Raw genomic sequence first — 24,981 nt, 5'->3', positions numbered from 1 at the left:
TCCACCCTGGGAGTGCTCCCTGCTGATCAGTTTTCAATCCCATGCCCATGGAAATTCAGGTTGCACCCACACTGTAGAAAAATGTCTTTACGTATCTGTGCAAGTAATTCATGGAATACATTCCTAGAAATGGAATCTCGGGTTGAGGGGCACGAGGAAGGCCCCACTAGAGGCCACTGACCGGCTCAGCCCTGCAGCCTCCCGGGGCGGCCTCCTACCCCAACCCTGGGGGCTCCCATCGGGCCTCAGAGCCAAGCCCACTCCTGCTGGGACAGGCATCCATTCCTTCCTAATCTCGCTGCCAGGCCCCATGCTGGGTGCTAGGGATTCATACCAGCCTTTGACTGGATTCTCCTATTCTGTGAAATCTCCAGGGACCCCCACACAGGGCTCGGCCGCCTCCCGCAGCTCGCACAGCTGTCGAATGAGGCCCAACACAGAGAAAGCCCTGAGAGAAGTATCCCATCCCAGGGGACCCCTGGCCTTTCCCCTGGCAAGTGAAGGGACCGGGCTGAACAGCATAGACACGGGCACAGTGTCACCCCAGCTGGCCAAGCCTGGTAGATCCTGACTCAACCCCCAGGGCTGTCAGCGTCAAGTCCCCTGCCGGGCTGTGGGGTCCTGGGTAAGGAGGAGACTCCGCAGAGCAGCCTGGCCCCAGAACGAGCAAGGCCCCGGCCTTCGGAGCCTCCTGCAGCGCGGGAACAGGGAACATCGTGTCTCCAAGGAGCGCACGGTGGCTGAGGGTTATATCAGGTACAAGGTAGAAAAGTTTCCTCCCAACGCGGCATTTCACAACCCACCCCGCTCCTGCCCCTCCTGTCACCATGACAAGCAGGGACACCTTCAGGGAAGAGGCGGCCTTCAGGGCACAGGTGACCCTCATCCTCATCCTGACAAGGGCCATCTGGATCCCTGTCATCTCCTCATGGACTCCTAGAATCAGGGTTCACTTGCCCAAGCGTTTGGGAGGATTCCAGATGGGTCCACATCCAGGGTCCCCTCTGCTGCCTCCTACCAAGAGCATCTGATGAAACTCAAATGATGTGACTGGCCTTCGGGTGAGCTGGGGACAGGCCACTGCACACTACATGGCCCTTTCCAAGGATGAGATGTGCCAAGACAGCCGTGCCTGGTGTGTGGAGGAAGGAGCCGGTCGTCAGTTTGGGCTTCAGACCGCTCTCCCTACTGCTCTCCCTACTGATGCCCTTGCGGCAAGGCAGCTGATTTCCGGGGAGGGAGGCCGCACCATTGGTCCCAGCAGCTGAGAGCACAGTGGCCTGACAGCCCTCCGCACTGGCCATCTGCTAGGGATGGTGCTGGCCTGGCAGCCTCGGTGGTTGTTGGCCTCACTGCCCAGAGGGCTTCACTTAGGTGGAGTCAGTTTCTGTTTAACAGTGGGGTCCCCAGAGGGACAAGATCAACCAGTCTTGAGAGCTGGGATTTGCTGCAGAGCTGGCATTCTGGGGAAATCAGACACTGGGGACGGATGGGTCCTCAACAGGCATTACACAGTGTGTGAGTGTGTGTGTGTGTGTGTGTGTGCACATGTGTGTAGGGGGGTTCAGGGAGGGCTTCCTGGAGGAGGAAACACCACGGGTGCATCTTATAGGACTAATAGGAGCTCTCTGGCAAAGCTCAAGGAGCCTGGGAGGGGAAGGGTATGCAGACCCCAGGCCAGTGGCAGGGAACAGCAGCGGACACCTGGGGCACCGTATCTAGCCCAGCTTTTTGAGAGAAGCCTGGAAGAGTGGGCAGAAGACATGCGTGTATTGGGGGCATGTTCTAAAAGTGCTGGCAAGAGGCAGGCGGTGCTGGGTTCGTTTGCACCAACCATAGATCCCGAGGTGCAGAGGACCCATGGGGATCAGGGGAGAGCCGACAGGACGGATGGCGGCCTTGCCAGCAGAAACATTTAGGAGGCTAAATCCTCAGCGCTGGAAGCTCAGCTCCCGCGGGCCCTGGGGCTGGGCACAAACTTGGTCCCAGCACTGGGGTGGCCACGGCCCGCTGGTGACTCTGGACCTGAAAGTCAAGGGCAAGAGGCCTAGGAGGTGGGCTGGAAATTGGGAGAGCCATTAGCCTGGGGAAGGAGAGGCCCCGCAGCTTTGGGAGCTGGTCACTAGTTTAAGAGCTTGTACAGCCGCCCGTAATGATAGCCCCAGGCTGTCCCCAGAGGCTGCTTCTGAAAGGCAGCGCAGGGCTCGTCAGCTCCAGGTAACAGAAACTCCATTAACATATTATAGCCTCGGCCCTAAGAATCTGCTTTTATGTTCCAAAGCAGAGGATAAATGGCCAGATCACTTTTATGTAGCTGGTGTCACTGCGAAGCTGCGCACTTGAAGGATCTGAGCAGCTTTTGTCTTGTTTATTAGGTGCTTCAAACTCTTTCCCCACGAAGGAGCTGCGTGGTGCTGAGAAGCGGCCCTGCCCACCTCGGAGCTGGATTACACGGCTGATCTTGTTTAACACAACCCAGCTCTGCGGGACCCACGTGGAGCCGCTCGATACCACCAATTAAAACTGCAGGGGAGGTCTGCGTGGGGGGCCACCGCAGTGATCGCGTCCTCCCCGGCATGAAGCCTGGGCCCTGGGGGACGCAGACGTCCTGGCTCGGCTTGGTCAGTGGCTCTGCTGGGCAGCCAGCCTCTCCCACCAGGTGGAAAAGTGGGGCGCTGCCAGGGTGGAAGGACAAGGGGCTGCCACACCCAGCACCCTTGAGGCAGGATGACGATTACCACCCAGAGACCCCCAGAAACAAAGTCCTCTAGCAGCCCACAGCTGCCGCTACAGGAGCAGACCTGGCCCGTCAGCCAGCGCCCCCTTCCCGCTCTCCTTGGCAAGGCGGGCGGTGCCAAAGGAGACCTTGTAAAGCCGCCCACGCCGGGCACATCTTCTTTGGCTTTGAAGCTGGTGTTCTTGAGGGCTTCTGTGAAGGTCAGCAGGGGAGCTGCAGCGTGTCTCCAAGTCCCCGGCTACTTAATCAGGACTCAATCCGTTTTCTTCATTACAGACCAGGTTTCTAGTCCATCTTTCAAGCTAATGAGAAATCGCGTTGGGGCCTGTTGGGCCGCTTCTCCTCCCTGGGCCTTCATTACTCTTCCCCAGAGCCTTCCCAGAATACGAATCTATGCAAGGCCCAGGTGAGCTCATCGCCTCTGCAGCCAGCGGCTCTAATCCCTGAAGTCTAGGGAGCCAGAGGGCTGCCCCGGGGACCCAAGCCGAGGTCAGGGGCTGCTCACAGAGGGTCTTCCGGGGCAGGCAGGGGTAATGTTGACACATGCGCTTTGTCTGCCACTGCACATTCTTGTCTGTCAAACACCAAGTTCCATGGGGAATAAAACCCACAAATGAGTGGCTGATGCTCCCAACACTGCTCTCTCTGCCAGCCAAAAAGTGCCACAGCAGGATGCCACCCCAGGCCCCCCTACCTCCATGGGGTCTGCACCCACACCTATGCAGCCTCTTCCCCTTTCCTAGCCAGGTCTACCACCCATCCAAGGTTTGGGAGCAGCAGGCAGAAGTAAGTTCTTGAGCCCCAGAGTCATCCCAGCCACCCAGTTCAAGCCTACTTAGCAACTGCACGGCCTAGGGAAACCCCGCCCCTTCTCCTCTCCGCCTCTCCACTGTGCCTGGCCAGACCACTTCTGCCATCCAGGGGACCCCCAGGCTCAGTAAGCTCTCAGCCAGGCCACACTGTGGAGCAGCGTGGGCGAGGTACAGGGGCTGGATCCCAGGATCCCCAAACACCAAGGAGAAGACTCCAACAGCACAGCCCTCGACACCCAGGCTGGGTGTTGAGTCAGAGCCTGAGTCACAGGTGGCTTCCTGCAAGCGGGAACTCGCCTTGGCACACACATCCCATTACTCAGCACAGGGATCGGGCCCACGAGGGGGCAGCATCTGCCGCCTGGTCACTACTTGGAGAGAGTTCCATCTTCCCACTCCTGGTGCTGTAAGAGTTCCAAGAGAATGCATGCGCCCCCGCGCCTGACTGGGGCTCATCAGTTCTCGGATGTGACCCCAGCATCTCACCAGATGCCTCTGGGGACGTGGCGAAGCGGCCAGGTGCCCCTCCTAGTCTTCCAGTACTTTCCCACCAGGCATTCACCACGCAGGAAATCTGCTTTGGGGTCCTCAACAGAAAGGGGATTTGTTTCAGGGATCCCAAACAGAGAGCTTGGGTCTGGAAAAACCCTACTTGGCATCTGTATCCTGGCCTTACCACCTGCCTATGGCCTGGGTGGGCCCTATCCAGTGCGTGCTGGGGTCTCCCTTCCCCCCAGGCTCAAGGATAGTCATCGAGAAGAGCCAGGTGCCCAAGCCACGTGGGCAATTTTCTTCCTCAGACAGCTGCTACTCTTTGGGGTCCCCACTTCCTCCTGGATGCAGCGGCCCCATGGCAGCCTGCAGATGCCCCCTCAGATGGGGACCACAGGAAGTGGTGACCCGCAAGAGAAGGGCGCCAATTGCATAGCCAGTGTGGCTACAGACAGTCTTGGGCTCGTTCCGACTCTCCCTCCTACACGGGCTGCCCACGCCTGGGCCATCAGATCCTGTGATTCAAGAAAGCAGCCCCTCTCCTCCGGCTGCAGCTGGCGCTGGCTCCCAGCCGTACCAGGCAGCACAGCCCCGATACGCAGCTTCCTGGCACTCGGCTCTCTCTCAGCCCATTACTCTCCCGAACCGCTCCTCACGGAGCCGCCCTCCTCTGCCTTCGTGCCCTTCAGAGGTCTGCAGCAGGATTCATTTCTTGGCAAAGGGACAGGCCATCAGTCTTCTTAATTCACACGCATTAATCAGCCACCCAGGCACCTGCGCTGCCCACCTCTGCTGCCGCCTGAATTCTTGAATCCCTGGGACACCCCTTGGGGCACCCTCCAGACACCAGCTCACTCCTGGAGGGGTAGCCATGCCCCCAACACACCCAGCACCGTCCCCCGACCCCTCCAAGGCTAGTCTTCCACGATGGCTGGGGGCTCACCGCTGCTTTGCGGGAGTCTGTTCTCCAGCAGGGCCTCCTCCTGGAAGCGGACGTCTCAGGCTCATTGGGATCAGTCACCCCTGGTGTATTCCACTTAATCTGCCTGCCGGGTAGCTGACAGCTTCTGCAGAGACGAGAAACAAGGACTTTGTCAGGACCTGGAGAGTGGGCAGGAGCAGGCAGGAGCCCCAGGATGAGGGCTCAAAGAAGCTCCCCAGCACCCACGAGCCTGTCTTTAGGGGAGCCCCAGAGACACTTTAGGGTTCATAAAGTCAGTCATTCAGCCGATTGAGGGCCTGTTCTATGCAGAGCAGAAACAGATGAGAAAGCAGAGATCATGAATAAAAAGCCCAGTCTTGCCAGGTTACGTGGTTGCTCGAAGGCTTCCTGGAGGAGGAGGGATTAGCTCTGCAACAGGCCGTGGGGACCTGCAGGTGGCCAAGTTACAGCACTGCGGCCTAAGACTAGCAGCACCAGCATCACCCAGGGACTTGTTAGAAACAGACTCTCCCCCAGCACAGTGGCACACTTGTAATCCCAGCACTCTGGAGGCTGAGGCAGGAGGCGGGAGTTTGAGCTCAGCCTAAATAACTTAGAGATCCTGTCTCAAAATGTTTTTTTTAATAAAAAGGAAAGAGAGAAAGGCAGATTCTCAGGCCGAGGCTGAGTTCCCCTCCTGGGCCTTAGTGATCCAGGTGAGGACCACCGGACTGGAGCATGGAAAGAGCGGCCCAAGGGAGCCGCCTCCTGGGGATTCTCTCCTGCAGCCGAGAGTCGGACAGCGTTTCCAGGGCTCAGGCGGAGGTGCTCAGTTATCCCGAAGGTTGCAAAGCGTGGGCTTGGGGAGTCAGCAAAGCAGAAAAGCATTTCTGAAAGAATCTGCGATTTAATATTTCTCAGGAAAGCATCCAAATAATCACCATGGTGAACACCAGAGTCTCACCCGTTTTCTCCCCCCATTAGACATTATTATAATTACTGTATTATAAAGTGAATGTGTGCTTAGATTTTCCTGCACATTTAGCCGCATCTTGTGCTCTGTTGGTCTTGCCTCCCGGACCGTTCTTCTGGAATTATTTTCTTTTAGAAATGGCTCCAACGAGGAGGGTCTCTGCTCCCTTAAGCTTTGTCTGAAGAGATCTTCATCTTCTAGAAAAATATTTTTACTCAACAGAAATGCTAGGTAGACGGTTGTCCTGTTTGTGTATTTTATTATTCCGTGATGTTATTTTCCAGGCTCCTGGTCTATTCTTGCTGCCAAGACATCCATCTTCCGTCTAATTGCCTCTTCTTCGTAGGGAATTTGTCTCCTCTCTGGGTTCTTCTAAAACCTTCTGTTTGCTATTTCACATCACTGTGATGGGTCCACTATGGATTGTTTTTAATCAGTTGCTTGGGCTTTATTGTGCTGTCTGAACTGAAGTTCAGGTCTTCTAACAACTCCAGAAAATCCTCAGCCATTATCTCTTTGAATAATGACTCCCAACCCATTCTCTGTTCTGGTCCAGGAACTCCAAGTGGGTGTGCGTTATTCTCTCGCACTCCAGCCTTCTCTGTAACCTCCGTTGCATATTTTTGCCTTGCCTCTCCCCTCTGTCCTGCGTTGTACATCCCGTTAATTGCTTTGGTGCCGTCTCCTAGTTGGCTGATTGGCTTCTGAGCTGGGGTCTCGTTGCCAGCCACTGAGTTCCACACTTTAGTTAGTGCCGTCTTCACTGCTAGAAGTTCTACTGTAAGTTTACTAGAAGTTCTTTTTCCAATCTCTGACTCTCTTTCAGAGTCTGTTTTTCCTTGTTCACATTCTCAATCTTCATTTCCTTAACATTTTGAAATTTCTTTGTATTCCCAGTCATTCAGGCAGCTGAAACCTAACTCGATGCTGTGTGGCACTGCCTCACCTTGGATCACTTCCCCTGAACTTTGTCATTTGAGGCTGCACTAGTCAGCTTTCTAGCCCCTGGGGCGAAGTGTCCCATACCCACAACTAAAGAAGGTGAGGTTTCACGTGCCTCGTGTTTCAGGGAGACGCAGTCAACAGCCGGTGCTCTTCAAGGCAGGAACATCATAGTAGAAGGGTCTGGGGGAGGAAAACTGCTCACATGGCAACCAGGAGGCAGAGAGAGAGAGAAGAAGCCTAGGAGAAAGATACGCTCTCCAAAGGCAAGCACCCCTGTCATGGATTTGATCTAGAATGTCCCCCCGAAAGCCTCAAGCACTCAGAGGTGGGGCTTTGGGAAGGTGGTTGGATGATGGAGCATTGTGCTCATGGGTGGATTCATTCACTGGAGAGTTGAGCAGCTAAGCATGCTGTTAGGAGGTGGGGCCTGGGCCGGAGAGGCACGTCAGTGGGGGTGTGGCCTAAAAGGGTTAATCTCCCTCCCTGGCTCCTCCTTCCGTCTCTGCTTCCTGGATGCCATGATGTGAGCGGCTTTCCTCCCCCTGGCCCTTCCCCATGCTATTTCTGCCTTGGAGCCAGGCAACCTCTCTTCCTTTAAGCTGTGGGTGTCAGGTATTGTGGCTTGGTGATGAGAATGTGACCGAGACACCCCCAGTGGCACACAACCAAGCCTCACCTCCCCATAGCACGTTTAGCTATAAACTTACCGGCAGGTCCATCTGCTCATGACTAGCACACCCACCTGGTCCAATCGCTTTGCAAAGGCCCCACCTCTGAACACATGAGACTTTGGGGAGATATTTTGGATCTAAACCATAATAAAGGCTGTGAGCCTGGAGGTGTTAGGTGGGAACCATAGGTCTGCTCAGAGGTGTGCTCAGGTTCACCAACCCAGCGCCACTTGAGGTTAATTCTTGGACCATTTAACTTATAAATTTGAGCCCCAATCCCGAGTGGAGGCCAGCTGGAGTTGACATATTCTCGGGAGGGATCTTCTTGTTCTTATTCATCACCCAGGCCAAGACGATGAGCGTCCTCATGACCTTCCTTTGCTGGGAGGATTTTGTGTGCGTGTGATGCTGCGGAATGAACCCAGGGCCTCACACTGAGCTACATCCTGAGACCTTCATTGTTTTATTTTTTTTATTTAGAGACAGGGACTCACTAAATTACCCAGGCTTGGCTCAAACTTCTGACATTCCTGCCTCAACCTCCCAGAGTGCTGAGATCACAGGCATGTGCCACCATACCCAGCTGGAAGATTGTTTTCTAATAGCCTACCATTACATTAGGTGGGCCTTTGAGGGTCCCAGTGTGAGACTTGCTATGTATTCCCAACCTTTGTGTGCTCCAAACAAGACAGGGCCTCTGTTCCCTGCCCAGGATTTTTTTTTCCCCAGTACCAGGAATCATGACCTTGCGCTTGCCAGGCAGGCTCTGTGCCACTGAGCTAAATCCCCAGCCCTTCCTGCCCAGGATTAAAACTCACGGTTGGTGGTGGCTGTTCCAGGCCAACATTTACTTGTTGTTCTCCTTCCTCGCTTCTGGTTCTCAGAAGTATCCCTTACTTCCTCAAGCACTTAAGTCTGCACTGAATAAGGAAGTTAGTGGCTCTGTATTTTGTGTTTTTAGGTATTTTGTGGCAGAGGGGCATTGCTCCTCTCCCGCCCCAGAAGATCTGACCCGGACTGGGACTGTTTCTTCTTCCCTGGGGCTCCCAGCTGGACCCCTGTCCCAGCCTCCCTTGCAGCTGAGTGTGGCCATGTGCCTGCGTCCTGTCCAATGGCTTGCGCTGGAAGTGCTGGATACCCATTCCCGGCCTGGTCCACAAAGCCTTCCCACGACCGTCTGCACCCTCCTGCTCTTCAGTAACATTGGGAGCCTCAAGTCAGGGATGCACGTAGGCCTCTGATCACTGTTTAAAAGAGAGTTCCGCATCGTGTCTCAGGTCCCACAATCAGGACGGAAGGCTGGGACTCGGGTGTCCCTGTCACAGCGGCCTGCACGCCGTAGCTGCCATACACAGTCCACTGTGTTGCCAAAATGAACGTCTCCCCTCCAGGATTCTGTGGATTAGGGCTACACACAGAATCTTTGCAGGGCTTAGGGACACAGAGGTGTTTACCAGGCCTGGCTCTTAGAACCCAGCCCTCAGAACCTGAGGCCCCACTGGTGATGCAAAGGGGAAGAAAAGTTTCACCTTGTGGCTCTGGCCCAGGCCCTGTGCAGTTCACCAAGTTTCCAGACAACGCAGATGTGACCCTGCTCTGGAGGAGTCCGGGTAACTGAGGGCACAAACGCACACACAGATGACCCAGGACGAAAGGCTGACGGCTGCAGCGGGTCCACAGAGGGTGGCTGTCTCTCAGGACGTGGAACATTTAGGCTGAGGTCCCAGGACCTGGGTAAGGCTGTGCCTGGCAGTGGCCCATGGCCCAGAGCACTGGAGACAGAGACCTGGGCAGGCCCTACCTCAGCTGGAGCAGCCCACACGCCTGCGGGGAGGGGACACGCTCTGTGGGCTACCCAGGTAGGAGCTGGCAGGGGACAGGCACCCGCCATAGAAAACCTTGTCTCTGTAGCCCTTAATGACATCCTGCCTGGCAGTGGCCGCCGCCCTCTGTACAAACATGTCAAGAGGCCATCAATCTCCTGATCACTTTGGAGCCGAGGACTGCAGCTGGCGACATTCCAAGACAGGGTCTGCAGTGACACAGCTGGCTGGAGGACCCCCGGCGAGGGACCTGTCACTCACACCAGCTCTGCTTGCCTCGGCAGCCTGGCAAGGCAAGTGTCACAAGCCTAGAGGACCATATAAAATGGGCCACCATGAGCACGAATTGGAGCCGGGATTTGAACCCAGCTGTGACACCTAATCATGCGTCAACCTGGCGGGCCACAGAGCCCAGGAGTTTGGTCAGACGCTAATCCAGATGTGTGAGGCCTTCTGGAGCACAGGTACTCCGCCCCTGCCTGCCCTGCAGGGTTTGGCTTGCCAGCCACCACGAACACCAGAGCCAGTCTGTCCCGCTCGCTGTCTGTCCTACACACACGCATATAAATCACATGTTGCTTAGCCCTGTGGGTACATTCTGATAAACGCACCACTCCGACGATTTTGTCCTGGTGCAGACCTCGCAGTGTGCACCCATACAAACCTAGGTGGTGTTGCCGTCACACGCTCAGGCTGCCTGCTACAGCCACTGTCACACGCCAGTCCACCTCTGGCTGCAACGCTCTGTGGCACACGGTGTGTGTGTGTAGCTGTCCTGTCCCCATGGCAACCCTCAGAGACACACGCCCATGCTTCCCAGCTTGCCGCTCCACCCCTCGGCCACACCAGGCTTCTGAGGGGCTCACAGCAGAGAGGGCCGAGGTCCAGCCCCACCCTTCAGGAGGTCACCATTGGTCTCTGCTTCAGATTGAATGTTTGTGTCTCCCGCTCCAAATGCAAATGTTGAGGCCCAAATTCCCAGCGTGCTGGCATTTGTCAGTGGAGCCTTTCGGGGTGATTAGGGAGTGGTTGACACTCATGCTGTCCTTAGAACCTACAGAGCCATCCTAAAAGAACAAAGATGGCAGAATGGGCCGGGCCAGGCTGAGGTCCTGCTGCTGCCCCCAACCGAGACAGCCCCAGGTGATCCCACTTCTCCTGTGAGCGTCTGTGTCCCAACCTCCTCCCCAGGCTGGCATGTGGGTGATGGGCCACGAAGCCCTGGGCACCCTGAAATGTCCATGTCCCTGAACTCAGCCCCTGCAGTCTCACTCTGCCTCTCCTGTCCCTCCCTCAGGCCCTGCCCAGTCCCCACCCCGGGAAGTGTTTTCAGGTGAATTTACTTTGTCCCCCAGACACTGGGGGGACACCAGGTCAAAAGAGGTGGCTCTGGTGCTGGAGAGGGATCCCAGCTGCGGGAACAGCTCGGGCCGAGGCCCATGGGCAGGGCCGTCGTAGGCTGTGCTTCCTTCCCTTAGCTCTCAAAACATAGGGTTATAATGCATATTTGCATGCTGGCGTGTTGTGCCCAGTAGCTTCCTGTGTCCTGTTGCTCCCTGCAGTCAGGGGCTCTGAGGCTTCCTCCCTCACTGGGCTGGGTGGCTGAATGGCCTCCCTCCCTGTGAATGGGCTGCCTGGAGGGCGGGGTGCTGCAAGATGGCATCACCTCTGCACCAGGTCACTCCAGAGAGTGACATGACCCTGAGGAAGGAGACCCTCAGAAAAACCTCCCAGCCCTGCCCGGCATCCAACCTACAGGCCCAGAGGATGCCACCCTCTAAAAGAGGACATAGCCAAAGGGGACAGCACCTCCCCTGCCTCTCGGCCTCCATACCTACTATCACACCAGCCCCACAGCAAGCAGATTGCAGAGTGAAAAAAGCCAGTTGGACGAGGTGCCGCACACTTATAATCCCAGCACTCTGGGAGGCTGAGGCAGGAGGATCACAAGTTCTGGCCAGCCTGGACAACTTATCAACTTCAAGAAGCTCTACCTAAAAAAATTTTTTAATGTATAAAGATTGTTGGGAGTATAGCTCAGTGCAAAAGCTCTGGATTTAATTCCCATTGAGAGACAGACAGACAGACAGACAGAGACAAAGACATGGACACTGGCACGTGGTTTCACCCACTCAGCAGCTTATACCTCCACTTCGGAGATGAGAAAACTGAGTCACAGAGGAAAATGACGCCTAGATCAACACAGCCCCACCCTTGTGATCACCTGAACCCACAGAAACCCCTTCTCTACTGCCTCCACACTGCATAACCTTGGCTGACTGAGTTCCCCCAAGCCTCAGTTTCCCCATCTGTAAATTGGGAACCGTCACTGCTTCCTCATGCAGAGGTCTAGGTGGAAATGTGACACACATGTGAAAGACCCCCGCTGGAGGCGCGGTGTCTCACAAGCCTTGATTAGAATCCCGACCACAATGCCATGACTCTCATTTTCTCCCTTTAAAGCCTCTGCGAATACTTGCTACATAAAATTTTTCCAGCATTTTATCACGAAGTCTTCAAACAGAACAAAATTGAAGGAATTTTCAGTGAATGTCCACCTCTTAGAATTCTTTTTCTTTTTTTTTTTTTTCTTTTTTGGTCTTTTGGAGACCAAGTCTCACTGTGTGTTCTATGTTGGCCTTGAGCTCATTCTTTAGCCCAGGCTGGCCTTGAACTCACAACAATCCTCCTGCCTCAGTCTCCCAAGTGCTGGGATTACAGGCGCACCCCACCATGCCCGGCTGACCTCCTAGAATTCTGTTTGTGTTTCCTCACTCTTGTTTCATCACACGTCCATTTGTCCGTCCATTCCTCTCTCCGTCTATCCATGCATATTTGTGATGCATTTCAGAGCAAATGGGTGCACACTTTCCTCAAATGTTTCAGCTCTCTGCTTCTGATGTCAAACCAGTATACAATGAAATGTACGAATCTTGGAAGTCACTTGTTGAATTCCGACCATGCACACACACGTGTCACACAAACCCACTCAGGACAAAGGACATGTCTTGCCGTCATCTGTCAAAAAGCTCTCAGCCAACTCTCCCAGGAGAGTTCTGAAGGGGTTTTTTTCTGCCACAGATTAATTTTGCCTGTTCCAGAATTTCACATAATACAGGACGTAATTTCTAGCACAAAACAGAATGTACTTGTATCAGCTCATGGCTGTGTAACAAATACCCCACATTTAGCAGCTTTAAAACAACCATATTTATTGTTGCATCGCTTTTGTGGGCCAGCAGCCAGGATGGGTGCCAGGAGCCTCTGGCCGCTTCCTCGCTGCTCAGGTGCTTAGGGACAGGGCTTAGTCACTGCCTTGGCTCCTCCCTGGGTGCTGGCTGGAGGCTGGCGTCTTTCCCATCCTCATCATGGGGCTTCTCTGCAGTGCAGCTCGTAGTGGGCAGCTGGCTTCCTTCTGAGCCGGGGAGAGCAGGGGAGGACAAGCAAGAAGGAAGCAGTCTCTTGTCACCTATCCTCAGGAGTGACATCTCATCGTTCTGGCCATGTTCCATTCATTGGAGAGAAGTCACACACACAGTAGGGGACCAGACAGGGGCTTGGGTTCCAGAGGAAGTGGCCGCTGCCACGCCCCCTGGGGCTGAGCATCTCTCACTCAGCATATGTGAGACAGCCCTGCCTGCCCGTCACCAGCTGGGGACGGCCCCCAGTGCCCAATGCCCACCGGCTGTGAGGGGGAGACCACAGGGACAGCCCTGGGCCCGTGTTGCTCCCTGTGGCCCCCTCCCCGTGGCTAGGTAGCCTGGGCCCTGAGCCAAAGCTGACCAACGCCTGGAGGGCCTGACCAGCGCCTCGCCCGTCTTCCCAGGAAGCTGTGCCCTTTGGGGGCGCCCCATTCCAGTAGCAGGTGGAGTAGGGCACCCAGGGGAGGGGTGAGGAGGCTGCAGCCAAGCGCTGTCTGTGCCTGGGGAGAGCGCGCCCCACGTTAGGCTCCTGTGCACTACACCGTCTCTCGTTTTCTCAGCCAGGGCCACCCTAGGCTGCGGTCACCAGGGGGCAGATGGCAGGGCTGGACCCTGGTTCCCAGTACCTTGGCTGTCTCCAGAGACGCTGGAGAGGAGAGAGGAGTCCAGGGTGTGCCCTCTGCCCGCGTGGAGGTGACGTGTCCTTCTCTGCTATGGCAAGGGCCCGGCTGGCCTGTGTGGCTCCTGTGACCACGGACAGGAGCCAAGGTGCACAGGCCACGGACAGACAGACAGATAGAGCCAGAAGGGGACGGGCAGACACACGAGCGAATGCACAGGCCGGCGCTGGGATGCGGGGGGATGGACAGACATATGGATGGATGGATGGACGGACACGGGAAGGCTGCCGGCCGCGCCAGGCCAGCAGGACTCCCAGCCTCCACTGGTATCTGCAAGGGGACACCCAGAAGCCTGGTCCTCTGCCCTCACTGGCATCTGGCCCTGAAGGTAAGGGGGCGCCCTCAAGCTGGAGCAGGCCGTGGGGTCCCAGATGTCCACAGAAGATCAGGCCCCACCCCAGCTGTGCTCACCTCCAGCCCCCTTCTCTGCCCCTCAGTTGGTCGGTCGGTCCTTCCTCCGGCTCCCCCGCCCCCAGCGGCAAGGGTTTTTCCATCCAGGCGTCAGAAGCAGAGCCCCGGCCCACCCCACCCCTCCTCCGGGGCCCGGAGAACCAGCCCATGGCCCTAGCCCTTTCCAGGCCCCTCGTGGCCTTGGCATCTTCAGCAGGTGGGCGCCCTGGGGAGCTGCTCTCTGCTCCTCTGCAGGCTCCCCAGTCTCTCTTTGGACTTTTGGAAATAAAAGTCAGGCTGTCTCAAACAGGGGCAAGAGAGGAGGGGAAGGGAGGGAGAAAAATACGGAGGGAGAACAACCGGCCTGTACTCCGTCCAGACACCCAGAGGGGAGGAGCCAGGGTGGAATCACGACAGTCAGTGCTGTGGGAACGCCCAGGTGTCCCTCAGCAAATCGGCACGGATTTGCCACTACCCCAGCCATCCCACTGACACACACACAAGAAAGGAAAGCAGAGACTGAAGAGCTTTGCAAACCACATTCATGGCAGCATTACTCACATTAGCCAACAGGAGGAAGCACTTCCGGTGTCTACAGTAATATCACATACAGTGGCCTACACACATAGTGGAATATTACTCACACTTAAACAGGGAGAAAGTTCTGCCCCAGGGTACAACACGGGTGAAGCCTGCGGATCTGATGCTAAGTGAGATAAGCCAGCCATGAAAGGATTCATACTCAAGTTCTACCCTCTGAGGCCCTTAGCGGAATTCTCCGAGCAAGGAGGATGGCGGCTGCCAGAGGTCGGGGAGGAATGAGGCAGTGCTGAGGATGGGGAAGGCTGCATAACACTGCGAACACACGTAGTACAGCAGAGCTATACATTTAAATGTGATTAAGACAGTGAACATTGTGTATATTTGAAGACAATAAAAAAAATACATGTGATGAAATTTTTTGAAAATAATGCTGCCGAGTGTGGTGGCCTAAACCTGTAGTAATCCCAGCACTCTGGGAGGCTGAGGCAGGACGATGGCAAGTTCAAAGTCCAGCCTGCACAACCTAATGACTTAGCAAGATCCTGGCTCAAAATAAAAACTCAAAAGGGCTGGGCAAGTAGCTCAGGGTGAAGGCTGTGGGTTCAATTCCCAGTACCACAGTAAATAACCAAACACACATGTAAATGTAAAGTGCTGAGCTTCCCCATGGGGCAGGGACAAGCTGGAGTTTCAGGAGGTTTCTAGAGGCAGTGACCCTGCTGGGGCTTGAAGGCTGAAGAAGGGGGAGAGGGCGAAGCGGGGTGCCCAGCAGAGGTGGTAGGCAGGGAGGACAGGACAGACGGGCAGCTATGAAGTCACACTGGCGGTGGGTGAGGACCAGCACCCTCAGGGTCCTGGGAGCCTCAGATGTGGGGAGCAGAAGGGGCAGGGTGTGATGTTGCCGCACCCGGATGCCCGCGCTCCCAGCTGGGTGAGAAGGGCTTGCAGGGCCGTGGGGCGCATGGGCAGGCTGTGGCTCCTCACGGTGCGTAGCCTGGGCAGGTCCCCTTGCACCCTGGCAGGCTGGCTGGGCTAGCAAAAAAGCATGGGGCCTCCAGTCAAATCTGAATCTCTGGTGGGCCACACAAGCGCCGGCGCAAACGTGTCCAACACACCACATGGGACATAGGTTAAGGTACTATTCGTGGTTCATCTGGAGTTGAGATGTGGATGGGCATCCTGTTTCTTATCTTGCAGTGCTGCTTGGACCAGGCCCCGTATCAGGAAGGGGCCGGGTCTCCGCTGGCCACCAGCAGAAAGACCTCTCCTGTCACCTGTGTGGCCCTTGCAGGCTCTGAGGTGACCCGGCTCCTATCTGTTTATCATCTGTCTCCCACTCTGAGATGTGGACCCTTGCAAGCACACAGAGCTGTCACTGACGTGTCTCCAGGGCCTAGTTCAGGCCTGGCACATAGTAGGTGCTCAATGAATAGATACTGAGAGACCACAGGGTCTAGAAAGGGTGTCAGGCTCAGATCACGCATGCGGGTACTTGCAGAGTCTGCCCACCCCAGCTTCTGGCATTGGTCACAAGTCCCCTCTCTTCTCAGGTGACAGGCAGGCCACTGCTGGCAACTCTGCCCCGCCCCTCTCCCCAGGCCCAGCCTCCATCCTCAGATTCCCACAACTGCCTCATTACCATGACAACGGCAATGGGAGGTCACAGCCCTGGAAACCAGGGGGAGCCTCCCTCCTGGAATGCCACCACCGAGCCAGAATCTAATTTTCATTAGAGCCATAATAGTGGTTTTGCAGAATCGTACATATATTAATACCTAACGTGCCCGTATTTATTTGGTTGAAATTCATGAATTCAGGTCTAAATAAAAAGTGCTGATGGCTGAAGTTTTTCACTCTTAAAATGTCAGGCTGTGGTTGTGTTTTTGAGCCAGTCTCTCCTTGGCAGCTACTTGCTTCTGAGCCCATTATTAATGGGTGGGGCACAGGGAGCCACAGCAAGCCTCTGCTGCCCCAGGGTGCGGGCGCTCGCTGCCCGGGGTCCGTCCCCACCCCCACCCCGCCTGCGCCTCGCTGTGTGACCTGGGACACATCCGCGCTCTCCGGCCTGGATTCCCTGGGTAGTGAGCAAACAGTACCTTCTGCTTCCAAGGCCAGGCCACACAGTGACACCCTAAGGCCGGGCTGCGCCAGGCTCTGGACAAAAAGGAGTCAAAGGTCACTGTCCTGAGCCAGGAGGGGCTGACGGGGAAACAGACATGGCATTGGGGAGAAAGGAGGTAAAGGGAGAGGTGGGTACAGGGGGACAACGGGGTGCTGGGGCCGTCCAACTCCTAAGGCAGCCGGAAGGCTTCCTGGAGGAAGTGACATCCAAGCTGAGCCCAGAAGGAACGAGCGCGTGCTAGGCAGGGGCGAGGGCAGGGGACAGGTGAGGCTCCGCCTGGGCCCCCTGCCTGCAGGACGCTGGGGACAGGCTCAGGGGTCCAGGACCCTAAGAACCAACTGAACTTGGGACAGAGTTGAGACAGGATGAGACAGCCTCTCAGCCAGGGGCCTGGACAGGCCCCATGGGCCCAGTGCAGGTCACACAGCAGCCGGGCCTGGGTACAGCAGGATGAGGTGGCCTCAGACACAGCTGCCGAGCACAGGGGGGACACAAGGCGAGCTGGAGGGACACCGGGCTGGAGTTAGAGTCCTGGGCGCGGGTCCTGCAGAGAACTAAGGGGAGATCACAGCAGTACCAGGGCCCCCAGGAGGGAGGCGAGTTCCCGGAAGGAAGCCGAGAGGCCTTGTGACAGTCGTGAGGTGGGGACAGCAGGCACGAAGGCTGGAAGAGGGATCTCTGGCTGTGGGGAGAGGAGGGGGTCAGAGGGGCCCGGTGAGGACAGGACACTGACCCTGGCACTGGCAGGACTGTGGGAAGTGTTGTGACACCCTGGGGACATCCTGGGCAAGCGGGCTCGGGGGCAGCAGGAAGGGGAAGAAGGGGAGGCAGCACCTGAGAGAGGCGGTGGACCACGTCACACCCAGTATTCCAGGGACCGTGCCAGCCAGTGGGGCCCCAGGAGGGGCACGGGTGATGGGGAGGGTGACAGCTGGGTTTTGGACATGCTGGGTCTGAGGTCTCCATGGGGTATCCGGGAGGGGGGTCCAGTGAGGGATGCAGATGGACACTCGAGGCTCACTGGGACCTCCCAGCTCTGGCACCCACACCTGGCAGCCAGCCCAGGCCCCACAGGAAGGAGGCTGAGGCTGGGGAGCTGCGGCCCTGAACCCCAGGTCCCAAGGGCCCGCACTAGGACTCGGGGCCAGGCCTGCTCTGTAGAGGCCTTGCTTGGCCTCGGCTTCCTCACCAGGGGCAGTGCAGGAGCTGGGCCTGGCCATCGTCCTGGGCCAGCGGCATCGCACGTACCTGGCGCTTGTCTGCACGCTCGTGCTGGGCCCATCCCTCTCCCCGCGGTGAGGCAGCCGCCTGACGCAGGAAAGGCCTTCAAAGGGTCCCATCTGCCACAAGGGGCTGGCAGGGAAGCAGGGTGCTCTGGGCAATGCTGCTGTCAGCTGGAGCCACCGCCCCACCCCCAGCCTCAGCCTGCCCATCCCGTCACCCGCTTGGACCCGGGCAAGGGCAGAGACAGCTGCGGTGATTTCTGTTATTTCCAAGAGCTATAGCAGCCCCCAGAAAGGGGGTCCCACAGCAGAGAAACGGAAGCAAGTGTGAGCAGATGGAGTGACGATGGCACAGAATGGCTGGGGCTTGCGGGGGGCCCACACCTGTGTCCCTCTGTCCCCTGGTCCTGCAGTGCCTCAGCCCTGGGCCATCCCTGTGGGGCAAGAGGATCCACTGTGGAGGGCCGTGCCTGACTCCAGTGCGCTGGGCAGGAAGAAAGGAATCTTGGGCCACTTCCCTCCCTTTCCTTCTGGGATCACCCATCCCCGGATCCTGGGATCCTGGCTTATAGTTCAGGCCTAGCCAATATGAGCAGTCTCCATGACATTGACCAGTTAACCTTGAGGGAGGCTGAGCTGGGCCTCGCTCCCAGCAGAGAGGCTTTTATTAAACCTGGCCAGGGTGACAGGCAGAGCTGGAGCACAGCAAAGAGGCGAAGAATGACACTGTCCCTGTGAAAGCTGGTGCCCTTGATCCAGCTATACCTGAAGCCAACCCTAGCTCTGGTTTAAAAATATATATATACACACATATATATATCTTGAACCACTAAATTATTTCCTCTTATTTCTTTTCTTCCTTCCTCTCCCTTCTTTTCTTTCTTGAACCTCCTTCCCTTCTTTTTATTCTTTCTTTACTCGGACGCCCATCTGAGTTGGGTTTTCGTCTTTTTGCAGCCAAAAGTGCACTGCTCATAGTGGTAGCGTGAGACCAGGAAATGGTGCCAAGGGTAGGCACCGCCCTGTGTGGTCCTCTCCCCCTGATCCCAGCCTCATTACCTGCCCAGCCCTGCAGCCCCCACCCACAAGATACTCCAGGCCCCACAGCCCCAATGCAAAGGACAGCGTGTCACACACCCCCACCCCCAGAAAAAGCCCCACTTGACACCCCGGCCCTCCCCAGGGAAAGAAGGAAAGACGAGCAGAGACACCGGAGAAACTCCTAGATAGGCGCTGGGGTTTTATTCAAAAGAACACTGTTCGAGCTGCCGCTTGGTTTCTCTGTGCCCGGGCCGCCTGAGCCCGCGGGACCAGCGCCGTCAGCAGCTAGGAGGGGAGTTCATCACGCCATAGAAACTGTACAGCCACGGGGAGTGCTACAGTCGCAGCGGCAGGGCCAGCGAGGGCTTCCTGGACGAGGTGGCCTCTGCCTCCCCCCCAGCTCAGCCCCGGCTCTGCCAGAAACACTGATTATTGCACAAAGACAAAAAGAGTTATGTGTGTCTGGGCTAAAGAGCGGCTTCTAGGACCCCAAGCCCTTCCACAGCGCAGCAAAGGGGGCTGGAGGTGGCCCTGGACACAGAGGGCTGAGGGGCGGGGGGGACAGGCAGACAGGTGGATACTGCGCAGCCTGGGCCTCCTTCCGGGGACAGGAGGACAGCTGGCCAGGGCAGGCCACCGCCTGTGTGGTCTTGGGTACCTCTCCACGGATGCCAAGGTGCCCACCAGATTCCACCCAACACAGCCCTGCAAACACAACCCTTAGGCCCTGGCACCTGGGTTTCCCTTCTCCCCATGGCCAGGGCCATGTGGATGAGGGTAAGTTTGTGCTTTTGTGATGGACACGCCGTGCGGCCCAGGCCACAGGGTCAGGGAGGGTGGAGGAGCCGTTTGCCCCACCCCTAACCGCTTTGGCTTGTCCTGGCCAGTGGCTCCCAGCTTCCCTGGCCCCTGGCCCCCTAACACCCCCAGGAACAAGGCCAAATGTCTGGGATGAGCATGTGGGCCCGCCAGGAACCGGCTGTCAGGCTCAGCTTCTCTGCCTCAGCCATCTGCCCTGCTCTGTCCGGCCGCCTTTGCTCACGCCTGTCCTTTTGCTGGGAACATGCTCCCAGGTGACCTGCTTGCTCCGGGGCCACCTGGTCTGTGCAAAGGGACTGCTTTGTGTCAGACATGCCCGGGGGTCGAATTCCCTGCCAGCCACCCATACCCGGTGGCATCGGGAGAGGCTGCTGGGGCAGCAGGACCACCCTACGGATTAAAGATGACAGAACGGAGCCCAGGGGCTCTGGGGCCAGTCCAGCCCCTGGCGGCTGAGCCGGCCAACTCCACACTGGGCCCTCTGCACCATCCCCACTTTAAAGCACAGGCTTTTCTTCAGCCCATGGGCACCCTGGCTTCTTTGCTGCCAGGGCCGTGTGGGGTCCGGGTGTCTGCTTCACCCCCCTGGGCCCTGATTTCCTCCGATGTACAATGTCCTCACTACCTCAGCTCTGAGGACGAAGGCTCTGTACCAAAGACGCTCAGGTCATCTGTTTCCTCCTCCCTTTGCCATGGCACCCGGGCCCCAGGATGCCAGCTGGAAGCAGCCCAGAGCCCGTCCAAACAGCGCATCGCTCACCCGCCTGGCTGGAGGCTGAGTCATGTGGAGCCAGGCTTGGGGCAGGGACAAGACCTCTCAGCAGGGCCCAGCGGAAGGCCCCAGACAGCTCAGCAAAGGCAAAGGCCCCGAGCTGGCCAAGAGGCCACACGTCTCAAACATGCTGAGTTTCGGCCCGGTCTGCGCAGCGCCACTACCAACACCTTCTTGATCCCCTTCTGTAAACTGAGTTTAGATCCACATACTGTTTAGAGCTCAGCTTTGACCTAAGCAATATACCTGTGAAATCACAGCTTCCATGTACCATACTTTTTCTAATAAATACTGAAATAAATGTATCATAGTATTCAAATAAAAACAGCCATCTGGAACTGTTTGGGAAGCACTGCTGCAGTGAAACCTGCCCTGCAGCTCAGGACCGTGCGACAGAGATCCAGGGACAGGTGGGCCTCCAGGCGACCTGGCGCAGGGTGCAGGAGCTGGGCTGAGGAGAGGCTGTCCGGGGCCTGGACAGACACCCCATCCCTACCAGTCCTGTTGGATCTGCTGTTTCCTGCGCTCCAAGGGGTCACAGGCAGAGCTGCTCAGGGCAGGGCGATCCCATGCCCCCAGGAACAGCCACACCTCAGGGGCTCACTCTGGGGGAACCTCCACAGGGCTCCCTGGCGTCAGATCCTCACTGTGCCAGAGCCCCCTGCCCTAAGAAATGGGAGGGAGGGGTGGGAGCTGCCCACTGCCCCACCCCTGCCCTAAGAAATACAACTACTCAACCCTGATTTTTCTAAAGGAAACGTCTAACCAGTGACTAAGAGAGTGTGTGCTCAGGGGTGTCTACAAAAGACTGCACAACAACGAGACAGTCAGAGGGACAAGACAGACACCCCGACACATGGGTGGCGGTGGGGGATCTTAGCAGCGTCTCTTCTTTACAGGGGAAAAAAAAGCGCACCCTGAATTGCACCTCTTCACCTGGGCCTGTCTCCTGGCCGTGGCCCTCATCATCCTCTCAAGCGACTCCCGACCCAGGGAGACTCCCAAGCTACAGTGCGGATATCCAGGCAGGACCCTCCGCCCTGGGTGGGCCTGGGTCTCAAGCAGCAGACGAGACCCCTGTCCAAACCCTGGCCACACCCTCAATTTTAGCACTTTCTGGAAGTCATAAGCTCTCAGTAAAAAAAATAAATAAATATATATGTCTGTCTCTCTATATATATCTGCATATATATATGTATATGCACTGGGAGGGCCACGCTGGGCCACGGCGGGGGCCGCTTCCGAGCCTGGTTAGCCCAGACCCTCCTCCATCCGGCCGCCTGGCAGCCCGGCAGCCGGCTGTCCCCGCGCCATTCCCAGGTGTGGACAAAGTATTGCTGTCTGCTCCCTGGCTCCTGAGGTAAAAGAAGGTGAATCGGGGCAGGCGGGCGCGCGGCGGGCGTCCGGCACGGCCCCTGCAGCCCCTCATCTCTTCCTCTTGCTGGCAGCGTCGCCCGGCTCCAGGTCCCCTGGGGGCGGCTGCGGCTCAGGTCCCAAGGGACCCAAGCCCGAGGACAGCGGGGCCTGGCCCAGTGGGTCCTTGCTGCGGTCCGCGGCCCATGAGGGGCTCCGGGCCAGGCCACGGGGCTGGGTGGCCGCGGTGGCGGTGACTCGGGGACGGCCGGGGACAGCGCCCAGACTGCTGGTGCTGCTGAACCTCCGGGCGGGCGTGAGGCCGGGCGGGGGTGGCATAGGGGGCGGGCAGAAGAGGGAGGTGAGCGACAGGCTGCTGAGGGTCTCCGAGTGCTCGCTGCCCGCGCCCCCGCCGCCCACGCCCCCGCGGCCCTCCTCGTCCGAGGGGTCCATGGAGTCGTGGTGGGTGCAGCCCGGGCTGGTGGAGCCCCCGCTGCTATGGCTGCGCTGGTGCGCACGGAGCCCGCGCAGGCTGAACAGGCCCCGGCCCCGCAGGCTGAGGCGGCGGCGGGTGGCCGGCGACAGGCTGGCCCGGGGCCCCGGTACAGGTGCAGGCGGGCCCAGGGCACGCCGGGGACTGTCGCTTAGGGTCAGGCTGTCCTCCAGCGTGGTCTGCAGGCTGCCAGCTGAGCTGCTGGGGCTGGCGTCCAGCGACGTGTCACTCACGGCAGCCTGCGGGGAGGTAGGAGCGGATGGGGCCGCCTGTGTCCCCCCCAGTCCATCCGGTGACAGGGATGCCACCTTTCCCAGCTTGGGCATCCAGTCCCAGAGGGTCTCTCAGTGCATGTCCAGGATCCCATGGCCTCCCCTCTGCTGCGTGGGAGCCTCTGTGGGAGTCAGTCACCCATGCACCCAGTCACCCTGCCAATCCCGCAGGGGACAATCAGAGTCACGCTTCTCAGTCCGAGTCAGAGCCAGGCCCTCCTTCCCCAGAGGCCCTAGCCCACTCAGCACAAGCCTGGGGCCTCACCACCCGCAACTCCAGTCCACGAGGCTCCTTCACCCCCCTGCACAGGAAACTCCCAGTCTCCCCGCAGCCGGGACCCTCTGCACCGTTCTGCCCTGCACAGCTCCACCCCGAGACTGTACCTCGGGGCATTTGTTTATTATCGCCCCTCAGACATGGGCCAGGCTCACTCTCACCACTCAGCTGTCAGCCCCAGGAGGCAGGGACTTTGTGTCCTTTGCATCCTGGCACGTGGCAGCGAGGCCAAACATCTTCGAGTGAATAAAGGATCACAGCTCCACCTCTAGCACCCCCGGAACCTGGGGTACGCAGAACCTCCTCTGCACAGGACCCTGTGTTCCAGGGAGCTGTGGTCCCAGCCAATTCGATACAGGGACCTGCAGCTGAGACCTCCTGTCTCCAGACCTGACCCTCTGCCCCCATTCCTGCTAACCTAGCCCCCGTCATACCCACCCTGAGCACCCCAGATGTCTCCCACCCCCAGCATGCGTCACCCTACAAAGGCTCTCCGGCATGCCTGGCTCCTCCCCGCAAGCGAGAGCCCAGGGATCTTCTGCCAGGCTCCCCATTTGGGTCCTCCCCACCCTCTGCGGCCCCCAGGTACCCCAGGAGCTGGTCCTGCCCATCTTCCCAGCCCCTGGTGCCACGTGCTCCCCCAGACTCAGCCTCCCCCAACTTTCCCCAACTGCTCCCTGCAGGCTGTGCTCCTGCCCCTCCCCTCCTGCACCCTCGGGCTGCACCCGCTCAGATGCCCAGCAGGGAGCTCCCCAGGGTCCAGGAGACGCCCCTACCTGCCGGAGGAGGGTGCAGTTCACGCTCGGTGAGCGCAGGGAAGCCCAGGAGCCCTGCAGGGCAATCTTGGGGAGGGTCCCCACGCCGGCACCTCTCTCCTGCCCTTTCTGGCTGGCAGACACAGCAGGGTGGAAGAACTCGGCGGGCATGGGCAGGAGTGGGCTGGAGGCATCTGGGGAGAAGGGGTTCGGGGGCGCTGCAGGGGAGGGAGGAGACGGAGCTGTGGGGTGGCTCAGGCTGGCAGCAGCTTAGAGGGAGGACACCGAGCACGTGCTCTCCCTGGGCTGCCAAGAATGGTTCTCAGGCATTTGGGACTTTGGGTCCAGGCAGTCTGGGACCTTGGTGTCATCTGTCACCTGGAGGGTGGGGGTCCTGGGAAAGGCCACCCCTGCCCCACTCCTGGAGGTGCCAGTGTGCACAGCCCAGCAGAGTACTTGGGGTGGGTTCAGGGTCCTTTTGCTGCTGGGCTCCTCCTCTCCGCCCCCTCCCTGGCCACTGTTATGAAATCAGATGCCTGCAGCCTGAGAGACAAGCAGGCCACCTCAGTCCCTGGCCACGTGCCCACAGCCTCGCCACAGGTCCAAAACACAAACCTCCCCAAAGGATGCTAGGGCCAGTCCCAAAGGATAAAGGCCAGGAGGTTTCACAAATGGGCTATCAAAAACATCAGGCTTTCTGCTGCTCAATATCACCTTGTGTGACAATCTGGGGATAAATGCCTCTCAAATTCAGCTCTACAAAACCATCTCAGAGATCTGTCAGCAGCAGTCCTATTGCACAATGAGATTTGTGCGTGCCAGCCTGATTCCCTTTTCCCCACAGCTCCTAGGAGGCTCAGTATGAAGGTTCCCTTAGCTCAGGTTTGTTGTAATTATTATCTCATCTTGCTGTATTATTTGGCTCTTGATTTTTTTATCATTGTTACAAGGCCCTATTGCCAGATCTCCATCTGGTTCTTTCAGAAGTAAATGCAATAACATCTGGGCAAAAACACAAGGGAAAAACTCAACTTCCTTCCTCGGAAGCAGATGCCCAAGATGAGGTGTGTGAAGCCCTGCCCCCTACCTTGGCTGTTCTCATGTTTCAGCCCGGACCGGACAGGGTTGAAGGGGATCGCCTCCATCTCGCACAGGAAGCTCTCTGCTCCCGAGCAGACGGCAGCGTTGGGCAGAGGGGAGAAGCATTCACCCAGGTCCCCGACCCGCATGGGATCGGAGAGGTCCGGCTCCCCCTGCAGGAAGGAGACAGACGGGGCGGGAAGATGGAGGGGTACAGAGGCTGGCTGGACACTGCCTGCGAAGCCCTTCCTCCTGCCCCACCCCCCCGCCGACAATCGATCGCCGTCTGCCAATCTCCAGGAAGCCCTCCCCGATGCCCAGGGCAGTGAGTGGCTCCCCCGTCCACACCCCTGTGACTGAAATC

The 24,981-nt window shown here is 57.9% G+C and overlaps 1 protein-coding gene across 1 annotated transcript in view; it reads right to left on the bottom strand.

The window, feature by feature from the left end:
• Nucleotides 1–18,975: 18,975 nt before the first annotated feature.
• The window catches only part of Cacna1i (calcium channel, voltage-dependent, T type, alpha 1I subunit), a 97,835-nt gene continuing 91,829 nt past the window's right edge, over nt 18,976–24,981 (bottom strand). The window contains exons 35-37 of the mRNA XM_005379301.2: nt 24,625–24,790; nt 23,559–23,755; nt 18,976–22,472 (exon numbers count right to left, since the gene is read on the bottom strand). Coding sequence (XP_005379358.1) covers nt 21,813–22,472; nt 23,559–23,755; nt 24,625–24,790 — 1,023 coding nt within the window. The 3' untranslated portion in view covers nt 18,976–21,812. The remainder of the gene's footprint in view (nt 22,473–23,558; nt 23,756–24,624; nt 24,791–24,981) is intronic.

This window comes from Chinchilla lanigera, unplaced genomic scaffold (assembly GCF_000276665.1).
Source record: "Chinchilla lanigera isolate Chin_1 unplaced genomic scaffold, ChiLan1.0 scaffold00012, whole genome shotgun sequence".
Classification (NCBI taxonomy): Eukaryota; Metazoa; Chordata; class Mammalia; order Rodentia; family Chinchillidae; genus Chinchilla; species Chinchilla lanigera.
The sequence above is the reverse complement of the archived record's forward strand: the minus strand, read 5'-3'. Positions and strand labels throughout refer to the sequence as shown.